This window comes from Spea bombifrons, chromosome 1 (genome assembly GCF_027358695.1).
Source record: "Spea bombifrons isolate aSpeBom1 chromosome 1, aSpeBom1.2.pri, whole genome shotgun sequence".
In the NCBI taxonomy this organism is placed as follows: domain Eukaryota; kingdom Metazoa; phylum Chordata; class Amphibia; order Anura; family Pelobatidae; genus Spea; species Spea bombifrons.
Window position 1 is genome coordinate 116,607,536 of NC_071087.1, and position 11,422 is coordinate 116,618,957.

The window sequence follows — 11,422 nt, forward strand, 5'->3', positions numbered from 1 at the left end:
TTCTTGGTTACTGGAACACATTAAATGCTGCACCAAAATTGTTTATATACACACTCACACAAATGAATGTATGTGTATATGAAACTTATATTTAATACAATGTAAATATTGTGTCAAACGCTTAAGGCACATTGTTCAATGTTGAAATAGTTTAATATAAATGGACATTTTATTTAGATCTATACATTAGTCAATTTAGAATTGTCAATTTAGAAAAAGACATGGAATCACCAGATTACTTCCAGTGGGTGAGGCAGAGAGGGACAGTAAATGTATTTCAACCAGCTTGCAGTGATAACGGCCTATGTGAAGGTATATAGGATGAACCAATATACCGCAATGGCCTATGGCCAAGTATAACGCTTGTAACGGTACATTATCAGTATCTGTATATGTGAAGAAATAGAATTTAGAAATAGGATTGAGTCTGGGCAGGTATACCGATTATAGCAACACAATGAAAATAACGATATGTATTGTGTATTTGGTGGACAGTCATAATTCTGGATAGTTAATTACACTTAATGGAACAATGTTTTGATACGGTAAGTAAAGTAACGAGTAAAGTAGTCTATGTGCCTGCTGAAAATGTTTTTTGTCGGTGGTATCCTGGGTAATCTCATTACAAACACAAATAAAAATATATTAGTCCTGTACCAACAGACACACCTACCTACACTATTTCTGCGGAAATAGTTTGGTTTTTAGCAAATATGACATGTAGCGTCAAGCACCATATAGCGAACTCTAACCAAACCCCATCTGGGTCCTCCTGATCTAGAACATTTTTATCTATCTAGTCCGGGGGCGTCAAACGTGCGGCCCTCCAGCTGCTGCAGGACTACATCTCCCATACTCCCCAGCCAGCCCCTCAGCTGAAAGGGCATTATGGGAGATGTAGTCCTGCAGCAGCTGGAGGGCCGCAGGTTGGACGTCCCTGATCTAGTCTATGCATCATCTCCCTCAGTTGGATGGCTTTTTATAAATAAATACTAATAAAGCACAGGCCTGATCTTAAGAAAACGTTAATATAGAAAGTGACCCAACTACTGTAACTGGACTTTCAATATGTAGTAGTAAATAAAATATATGTTCCGCCAATTAACCGCCCTTAATTTTGTGAAACAATGGTTAGCTCAATGCTGCAAATGAAAAGGAGCCATGTGGTGCAGAATCCTTTCATTTTCATACACTTGGTAACTTGCCGTGGTTAACCTGTGCAATCAGCACTCAGTCTTTCCTGATATAACACATTTGCAGAGTTACTAAAGGATTTGGTTGGTTGTTTTTCCACAATCTAACCATATGGAAAAGAAAAGAAAAATGAATGAGGCCGTGTTTTTCTAATTTCCAGTGCAGACAGCAAATTGCGTAGTGATCCAGATAAAAATTTGACACAGTAGTCTTATATACATTCAGAGGCTTTTAAAGCATCATCTCTTTAAGGACTCCTCGTCCATAATCTCAGCTCTTCCCATTGAGTCCTGAGTGCTTGGCTGGATCTGCTGGACTGTTTCTTCTAGACTACTGCTTGGAAAGACTACGTAACGTGCTGTGACGCCATGGTTCTTTGGTTCATGCAAATTCTCCTTACTGTGCCAGATTCCGTAACCAAAATATACTGCTAGACCTACAGAAAGAAAAAAAAAAAAGTTACCTAAAAATGTGGATACTAATATCAAATATGTATTCTACATTAAAAATGCAGCTGCAAATAGTTGATTTCACAGATAATATGTTTTCAGATAGGCCATATGGGTGGCAATACAAAATGTAACTGGTAGGATCGGTTAAATATGACCACACAATTATTGCTTATAGTGTTGTGTTAACCTTAAGTATTAGAGTTGCCCACCTAGGACCACATGCAGAAGGCCAACATCAACGTAGTTATTCCTATTTTAATTATTTCGATCATATTATGACATTTTAAAGTCATGTGTAAGAAAGTCATGATTATACCGTCATACAACTTTATAAACACAGGACATCATTTAAGCTCAGAAGAAAACATTTCTTGGTAAGCAAAGGAAAATTAAGGTTTTTTTTTTTTTAGACAGGACAGTCAAGATGTGGAAAGCACTGCCAAGGGGATTGGTATGGAAAATTCAGTTAATACTTTGAAAGGATTTTGTGGACACTATGGAAGCAATTTCAAAAATGTTTGTTTTATAGGTCTAGCCTTAATGTCATTAAACATAAATCATTAATCATAAGTTACTTCTAAATACCATGGGACTACTGCTGAACAATTTATAATCTTATCAAAGATAAGTAATGAGAAGAAAGGACATACCAAGAACGAGCCATACTGTGAACCGTACCCACGTCATGTAATTCAGTTTAAGCATGAGATATATATTTAAAAGTATACTCAGAGCAGGAATTAGTGGAACACATGGGACCTGTCATTGAAACACAAAAAAGAAAATAATGAGTATAATTGTACATATTGGGGAAAACAGAGTCACTGTGCAGACATTGTTGACCTTCACTGCTGCTGATCACATTACTGCAGTACATAGCTTCCTGATCCTGAATGTTCTCTCGTTTTCTCTCTCTCTCTCTCTCTCTCTCAAAAAGTAAACATAAAAATAAGGTGCAAAAAAATGTATGACAACATTCTATTTGTAACATTCTATTCTGTTTTTTTTTTAATTTATAAAAAAAAAAAAAAAGATTATTGAAAAAATGTACAGCATTAGGTAGAGGATGGTGTAATTTTAGAATTTAACACATTGCAAAAATAACTTTAGTCTCTTTATGTTTTTAAGTTAACAATCTGCTGAACCAACAGAATACCTGTTACAGATAAAGGTAAAGCTATAAATAACATGTATTTAAATTTACCTGAAATGTCGTAGTTTTACTTTGTTGCTCATGGACCCAAATGAAAAACAGACTTATCAAAAATCCAATCGAAAATATAACAACCAGTAAATAAAAACTCCATGTGGGGAGGTGCAAGTGAGAACTGCCAAACACCACAATGGAGCACAAGCATATGGCTGAAAACATCATGGTGACTACTGATATGGTGACCACCTCTCCAGGATAGCAATCGCTCAAGAACTTCAAGTATGGCTCAAATGTGGCTTTCAGCTGTCCAGTTTCTCTCCGTTCCCTCTTCTGAGTGTCCACTAGTTGAAGTTTATCTGAAAAGGACTCGTACTCCTTCATTTCCTCTCCAGTTATCCTTTCACCGATTACTCTGGTGTCCTGTGAGTGAGCATTAGGCTCAGGATCCACTGGTTGTGGCTCTTCTGTCTTGTCTTGCTGAAATCTTAGAACTATAATGCTTGCTGCAACAAAGGTGTAGGCCAACAGTGTGCCTATAGATAGAAACTGGACAAGAGCTTCCAAGTCAAAGATAAGTGCCAAAAAACCCATTAAAATACCAAATACTACAATGCCTATGACGGGTACTTTAGTGGTTGGGTTGACTTTGGAGAAAAACTGAAAGAATAGCCCATCTTCAGCCATTGCATATACAATCCTTGGAAGGGAGAAGAGATTACTCAAGAGGACAGTATTCATAGCTGTAAGGCAGAAGCATAAGAACAATTAGTGCCTAATAAATTATGGACATAAACCCAGAATTGATTGAACTACTACTTGTATTAGACAGTACACAAGGTACAAACAATATGGCATCATAAACTCATCCATTTATTTGTGCATAGGTTCTGGTTCTTAGCCCCCTCAAAAAAAGCACAAAAAAACCCAGAAATGTTAAAACAGAAAATCATGCGGGCAGGTTTTGGAAGTAGAGCAGACAGTGACATAAGTCATTAACCAAACAGAGCACGCAAACATGCCACATCACTGAAAAGGAAAGTGTCACTTAATAGGCTAGTGTTAATAAATACCTGTGAAGGTATGAATAGGGAAATATTCCAGACAGTAAAATTTTGCACAAATACAACATTAAGCCCCAACATCAGCAACACATTAAAGTATAAGGAAAATAATTATAAAACTTAAATTAAGTTAGAGACTGTATGTTTAAACTTACCGCAGATGGAACCAACAGCTACGATAAATCCTGCCCATGAGTAACCTCTCCTGTAAAATGCATCCGAAAGAGCAGAGTCTGGTATTAGGGTTTTCCAAGGTACCATTAATGTTAACACTGTCGATACCAATATGTAGGCTCCTGTTGCTAAGCCTAGGGAGACAGCTGTTGCAATGGGAATAGCTTTTTGAGGGTTCTTAGCTTCTTCGCTTGATGCTGCTATTACATCAAAGCCAACAAAGGCATAAAAGCATGTGGCTGTGCCAGACATGATGCCAGAAAACCCAAATGGAGCAAATCCACCATGCTCAGCTCCCCAGTTCTTGGGGTCTGCAAGAATGAACCCAAATATTAGAATGAAGATGATAATCCCCATACTTATGGCAGCAAATATATGGTTAAGCCATGAGGATACCCTAACCCCAAAAGAGATAAATGCTGTGGCAACCAGCAAGATTCCTGCAGCCAAGAAATCTGGATAGTGAGCTAAAAATGGCACGTCCCAAGTACCAATATGTCTTTCAGTATAGTTTTTGATTTTATGGTCAAATATGGAGTCCAGGTAGCCACTCCAGGCCCTGGCCACTGCGGCTCCACCAATCATATATTCCAGGATGACATTCCAGCCAATCAGAAACGCCCAGATTTCACCAACTGAAACATAAGTGAACATGTAGGCAGATCCAGTCCTTGGCACTCTTGCACCAAATTCAGCATAGCAAAGAGCAGCAAGCAATGAGGCAATGCCGGCAATAAGAAATGATAAGACCACAGCTGGACCTGCTATCTCCTTGGCAACTGTGCCTGTCAGCACATATAGACCAGAGCCAACCATTCCACCAACACCTAGCAGTGTAAGGTCAACGGTAGAGAGGCATCTTTTCAGTGACGTCTCCATCAAGTCATCGTCCAAAGTCTTGACTCTATTCAATTTGTGACAGAAGCGTACCATAGCTGAAGCAGTGGGTATGCGATTCCCCATCTTTGCGTTCTCAATTCTTGTTTTTTTCCTTAACAGAAGAGCTTGCTTGTTTCTTAACCTAACAGTTCTTCCATGAGTTTGATGGTCAAGATCTATAAGTTATAGAAAAACATTCTTTAGTAAAGGTGGAGACCAAAACATATAATATATAAGCATACATCTACTGGCCCCAACTTTACCTCTATAGACTCACCTGGTTAAATCTCAGTGGTGTGCGGTACTGTTGATTAGGCAGTTGGTGACATGACAGTTGCTAATAATTATATTTTCCTATTTTTATTAACATAATTTTAAGAGATATGTGCAGAGTGTATGAGCACAACTAAGCAGTCCATTTGGCAGCAATATTGTAGCTTTTATTCGTATACTGTTAACATACAGATATTTCTATCCTTCCACCAAAAATAAAATCACATTAATACATTTATGAACAAATTAGTTGGCACCGGGTACTAAAACAGTGAAACCTCACTCGGACACTTTATATAGTAACATGGTAATTTAGGTTGAAAAAAGACCTACGTCTATCAACTTCAACCCTTGGAACTATCGTTCCTGCTTCCAAAAGAAAGCAAAATATGTTTCTCCGCTTACCTATATATTTGCTTACACACATAAAACTGTTGTTTTACCCACAGACTGGTGTCAAACACAAAAGTTCAACTTAATTCCTTTAACTGAGTACCATCCAAGACTGGATGGATTCAAATCACATGAGCCTTCACAGACCTGAGGACATTTCTCCAACAAACATTTTACTATGCATATCGTAAACACAGTGGCTGCATTCATACCAGAAAATACAAGGAATGCAATATCAGCATGGTTTAACTGTCCTTTTAAACATAAGAGCACCCCCTTGTTTAATTGGGCAGGGAGTTAATGTAGACTGATGTGGTGCTGGTGTCAAAAGGGCTCTGGGGCCACCAATGGCCCTTTAAAGATAGAATTAATGACATCTGCTGTTAAAACCGGCCTATTTTTGTGTAAATTTGACACATAGAGCTTCTTTTATCATAATATAACTGCAAATAAGTGGACACTGATTTCTTATGTGTGCATTAGATTTTGAATAACAGCCAATTAGCTTCAAAACAGGATACATACACAGAGAAGTAAAATTTGGCCATGTTTCTTGTTGCTCTGTGGCCCTGGAACCTCCTGTGCTTGTCAACATACCTGGGAAATCAGGGTTGGACCCTGGGTTTTTGCCCAAGTCTCAGGGTAAAGGGGCAGATTCTCATGGTCACACAGTCTGAAGGCGACTCCTTCCTAGCCGACTCCCATTTAGTGCATTTGCTACCAGTACGTTATGGCTGATTTGCCTGCTTGAATTCAGGTGACTCAAGTGTATCTTTAATTAATGACAAGTCATGGTTTCCATTAGGATCTATGTTAGAGCCATTCGGTTAACACCTTTGGCAAGTCACTGCTTAAAATCTTCACAATAGGTTGTTAAAGGGTTAATGTTTCATGAGTCTCAGAGTCAGCTCATTAAAGGAGGAGGAATTACCTGTTCCCCTGTTGGCAACTTGTGCTATCAAAAATAAGTGTCACCTGAAGAAGAGACCCCCGAAGGTCCCAAAAGATGTAAGTTTACATCTTTTCTATATTGACCCAGGAAAAGATACCAACTTCAACTAAGTGCCCTTTTTGAAAAAGAATAGGTGAAGCTTCCCGAGCGATAAACCAGGCAATTTACCTGAAAATATTCCAGGTCAATGAATTTTCATTCTGCCATGTCCTAAAACAAGGAAAAAATTACATTTATTACAATTATTTATCACATAAAGGTGCTGCTCCACCTATTCTGCTGAATCTGTCAATTGTCTAACTTAATGCATCATTTCTAGCACTGTTAAATACCCAAATTGTTCATACCTCATTCATATTGTTTTTTTTTAGGACAAAGTTTTTATTATACTTTCAGACAAATAATAAAATGTCAAATCTACTAAGGTTTCTTTGCTTAGCAAACTGGAGAGAGCAATCACTTTTTATTTAGTGGAACAGCACCTTGAATGAATAGACATTTGATCTCCAGTTAGTTGTAATTGGGCAGGTGTTGTCACTTACTTGTATGGTGAGATTCCTCTTAAGCTATCCGGCTTTTAAACATTTCCACAGTTAAACTTAAATTCTAAAAATGTTCAATATAATTATTCAAATGGCAGAAAGCAAGGGGAACTGTTTTTTTTGTATTGCTCGCCATATCAGAGGTGATATAGCACATTATAATTAAACTGTGATATACTCCCAGCAGTAATAAATCACATAATGATTAAAAACGGGAGAGAAATGCATGTATACAAAGAGTCATTATAGTGGAAAGTGGTTGAGTGTAGAAATCATCAGAAGCTTTAAATTGCTTTCTATAAATTTCTCACTTTGCACCAGATTTGTTTTTCATGTTATCCATAATAACTGCAATCATATTTCTTGCCTTGTGTTCACTCTTTTAGTGATATATGTATGTTTAAGTACATTCATTACAGCATAATACAAATTGTTTTGATATATTGTATTCATTATAAAATGTTTTTATCATTTTTTAAAAACCTTAATGTAAAGCGTTTAATGAAATTCCAGAGAGGCTTGGCGAAGAATAGAAAAGTACAAATGACTAATGTGACCCAGATTTCCTACTGAAACATCTATTTTGCATCCGTGACTATAATGTGCTCGAAAAGAGCTTGCTCTGAGATACGGGGACGTCTGCAGCTATCTAGAGTACCATGGCTTATGGGGTGCCATGTTTATTTGCATTCTAGATGGTTGCCAGAGACCATTTGCCTAGGGGGCCTTGGAGCCCTAACATCAGATTTGCTTACAAAATACTGTAGATACTTAGCAAAAGGTAAGGGAGCAGTAAGTTTGATGGGATTGTCACTAACTTCAATATCTTTATTAATAAATAAATTAATAACTAATTTAAACTTTTTTTTTAACCTTTAACTAATGAAATGAAGCCTTAAAAACTAAAATACAGCCAAGCTCTGCTAGAAGATCCCCAAGTTGGGCTCACATTGCTGGTGGAGAGCCCTTGCATTAAAGAAGCCATACTCAAGACTGCCAAGTACAAAGTCAATGAGGTCATTATAACATGTGTATTCAACAATACTCTGCAGGGCGGCGCTGTGTCTCGTCTTTACAAACATATCCTTCCTACTATTACTGAATGTTGGGTCTCTAGCAAATATTTGTAAGTATGTTTAGATGTTGTTGAAAGCATACATTATGTAATAACTTAAAAAAAGCAAAAACAAAAAATGTGTAATTCTCACTCAAAACATAACAAGTCTGCTGTGTTGTATAAATTATAATCATATTATAATGCTGTACAGAAACATTTTCACACAGTCCAAAAATGTATCTTTTAAAAGGTACTGTTGAATATACTTGACAGCCTCACCAAAAAAGAACACGTTAAAGTACTTTATGAGTATTTAATATGCATTTTTTTAAAAAGATTTCTTTAAAAAAAAAGAAAGCACTTACGTTTGAGAGTTGCCTTCTTTGTGTCCGAACCGTTCGTGCCACTGATTGGCAGCTTGAAGCAGCCAATCAATGGCAAGAAAGTGCTCCCATTTAAATCATTTGGAATAATTTCTGAGTATGCGAACGGTGGGTCTTATTTGACAGCCCCCATGATGTTTGCTGATTCAATGTTGAAGCAACCCACTATTTCTATGAACTTTGAATTTAAAACAAATTATGAAGCTTCTTTAGTTAGAACTTAAGAGGTCAAATAACTGAGGAGGTCTTCATAAACTTTAAAATATTAGTAGTAATAATTTAAATCATTAAAGGTCACAGCGAAGAACCTTGTGATCACAGGTCTGGGTTGAATTTGTCAATTCTATTATCTTAATAAATTAAACAATACAATAAATAAGATAAATACAATTAGTAGCTAGAAGATCAAATGTGTGGCTTTGGAATTCCTTATAGATTCTTTTCAATACCAGCTCTGTGGTTAAATAGAAAAGGAAACACACTGTTAATTAAAATTACCTGACCACACATTTTCAAGAGAATTCCAGGGATTTTACAGACATGCAAACTTTAGTCAACCATTCAATGTCGTGAGAAGCCATAATGTATGTGGCTTTACATAGTGTTAAGACGCTGACTTAATAGAACTTGTGTATCTGTAAAAAAAGGACCATGCCAAATTTGTAGATGGTACTTGCAGACAGTAGGACCATCTTCATATATGCAAGGAGCAATGAATATACCGATTCTCTTTAGATACCATCACAGCTCCAGAACACCCAACAAGTTTAGCCTCAATACGTTTACATTTAGCTACACGTGATCTGCTCCAAACCGGACTTCACCTACAGATCCGGAAAATCAGCACCTGTCACTTCGACATCTAATCCCCAACCCCCTGCGTTCTTCTGGTTTTCCTAAAAGGGTTCATATAACATTTCAGATTCATGACCAAAACAGGGTTCTTAACCCCTTAAGGACAATGGGCGGTCCCTAATCCCATTGAAAACAATGCATTTTGAGCCCGTACATGTACGGGCTTTGTCATTAAGGGGTTAAAACGCCACCGCGGTAAATCCATATTAATTTAATGTGCTCAGAACAATAAAAACATTAACTTATAACTCTAGTTGCACAAAAAGGAGTTTTGTAATGGTTTATACTGTTGTTATTCTCAAAATCCATGTGAAATAGAAAGTATGTGTTTTATGGACTGCTGACAATATATAGTTAGAAGTGATTTTTATTTTTTATTTATGTTGAGATATCTGGGGCTGTAACAACAGACTCTTCTTGTGCCCCACCGGCTTAACATTTTGTGGAATTTATTCATTAGTCAGGTTTGAGTTAGAAGAACTTACAAATTATAAAGGGCCAACCCCAGTTCCCTTCTAGAAACATACAGTAGAATCGGACAGCAGATAACCATTCTGACCATTTAGTGTGCCATTTTTTTCTTGATGTAGACCAAGACCTTAATCAGTCCATGATCTTTGTCTTAGATTTGCGTTATTCCTGTCCCATGCATGTTAGGATATAATTTCCTCACTGTATTAGCCTCTATCACGTCTGATGGGAGGCTGTTCCATTTATCTGCCACCCCTTAGGAAAACGACCTCATTGATTTAACCATGCATTGGAAAGGGCCATCACAGCCTTTCTTGAAGAAGAAGCTTACAGGGGTTAGCAGACCATACAGTGCATACACACCTCTATGCAGGACAGCATCGCACATACCATAGTCCACCAATATAGATGGGGAAAATGAAAAGCATTAGCAATAAAAAAAAATAAAACTTTCACAACTCGTGTTCATTCATAGAATGTTAAAGCGAGTTGACAAACCTTTAGACACGCAGCCCTGGCTCCTTCATTTCTGTTGCTGGCCTCTATCTTTTGAAGGTTCTAAGGTTCTTTTGCTTAAAGCACACAAATTAAACAAAGCCACAAATTATGTTTTATTTCCCCCTAAAAACCCTAAATGTGACCAATTCAAAAGAACCCAGAACCTCAGCCTTATTATTTGTGGCGATCCACCTGAGCTGATGTCCTTCCCAGTGAGCTGAGCCACCGGGCCTGCACAAAATGCTGTCATGTTCCCATACAGAATGATCACCATTAAAGGGATCCTACAGCTCAGCCAACACCACAGACACACATGTATATAATTATTCTATATAAAACATATCCATAATCCATTTAAACTCCTGTGATCTCCTCCTGGAGCTTCGCCCACACAGGATAATGTCTCCTGCAAACACACCAGATGCTCAGGGATAATGACGACAGGCACAAGCACTCATCAAATATTCAGTAATGCACCGAGCCAGGCAACCAAAGAGCAGCCATGGCTGATCCCGACATGAACGCAGAGAGGAACCTGCAGCTAGAATGACATTTATTGTACACGTATATGTTTACATTTACTGCAAGCAATATGGAATGCCATCAACCTGTACAACACACACACATATTCTATTATATAATATATATCTATTATATACAGCACATAATATATCTCCATATGATCCACAATGTACATTTCTTACCTATTCTACATTCCCTTTCCAGCGCATGTAAATATAACCCGCAGATCCCGGGAATAGGCAGGCGCGATCACCTGTACAGCCGCTCCATTGTACAGTCAACCAGAGCTCCCCGGAGCAGCGAAAGCTAGCATTAGTGAGAAGGCTAGTACGGGCGGGGCCACGGAGACGGATCCTGGAACGCTTAAAGGGACAGCATTGCGATTTTCTGAGCAGCCCTTAACGATGACGTAAGCGATCGCCCAGGCGTTTAACCCGCTGACAGCTGGAGAGGTGCTGTTGGAGTATCTGTTCCAGAAATTCCTGGGTACAGACTACACATCTTTCAAGGAAAAAGATGAACGATGCTGTGCAGGTAACCTGAGGCTTTTTAAGAACAAGGGA

At 37.9% G+C, this 11,422-nt stretch overlaps 1 protein-coding gene across 2 annotated transcripts; it reads right to left on the reverse strand.

Moving 5' to 3' along the window:
• Positions 1 to 1,240: 1,240 nt before the first annotated feature.
• SLC7A4 (solute carrier family 7 member 4) lies at positions 1,241 to 11,148 on the reverse strand. 2 transcript variants are annotated; one of them, XM_053469688.1, is made up of 6 exons: positions 11,042 to 11,148; positions 6,700 to 6,741; positions 4,016 to 5,089; positions 2,851 to 3,539; positions 2,297 to 2,405; positions 1,241 to 1,630 (listed from the first exon to the last, which is right to left on the reverse strand). In XM_053469688.1, exons 3-6 carry the CDS (start codon positions 4,995 to 4,997, stop codon positions 1,434 to 1,436), a joined length of 1,977 nt encoding a protein of 658 aa, XP_053325663.1. In that variant the 5' UTR covers positions 4,998 to 5,089; positions 6,700 to 6,741; positions 11,042 to 11,148; the 3' UTR covers positions 1,241 to 1,433. The 2 variants fall into 2 exon arrangements, with proteins under 2 accessions (XP_053325663.1, XP_053325655.1); XM_053469680.1 differs by lacking the exon at positions 6,700 to 6,741.
• Between the last annotated feature and the right edge of the window lie 274 nt (positions 11,149 to 11,422).

Coding starts and splice junctions, on each gene's coding strand:
- SLC7A4 (XM_053469680.1), bottom strand. CDS start 4,997: ATGGGGAATCGCATACCCACTGCTTCAGCTATGGTACGCTTCTGTCAC. Junction 3,540..4,015: donor AGCTGTTGGTTCCATCTGCG/GTAAGTTTAAAC, acceptor TCTGCCTTACAG/CTATGAATACTGTCCTCTTG. Junction 1,631..2,296: donor CACAGTATGGCTCGTTCTTG/GTATGTCCTTTC, acceptor TTCTTTCTGTAG/GTCTAGCAGTATATTTTGGT.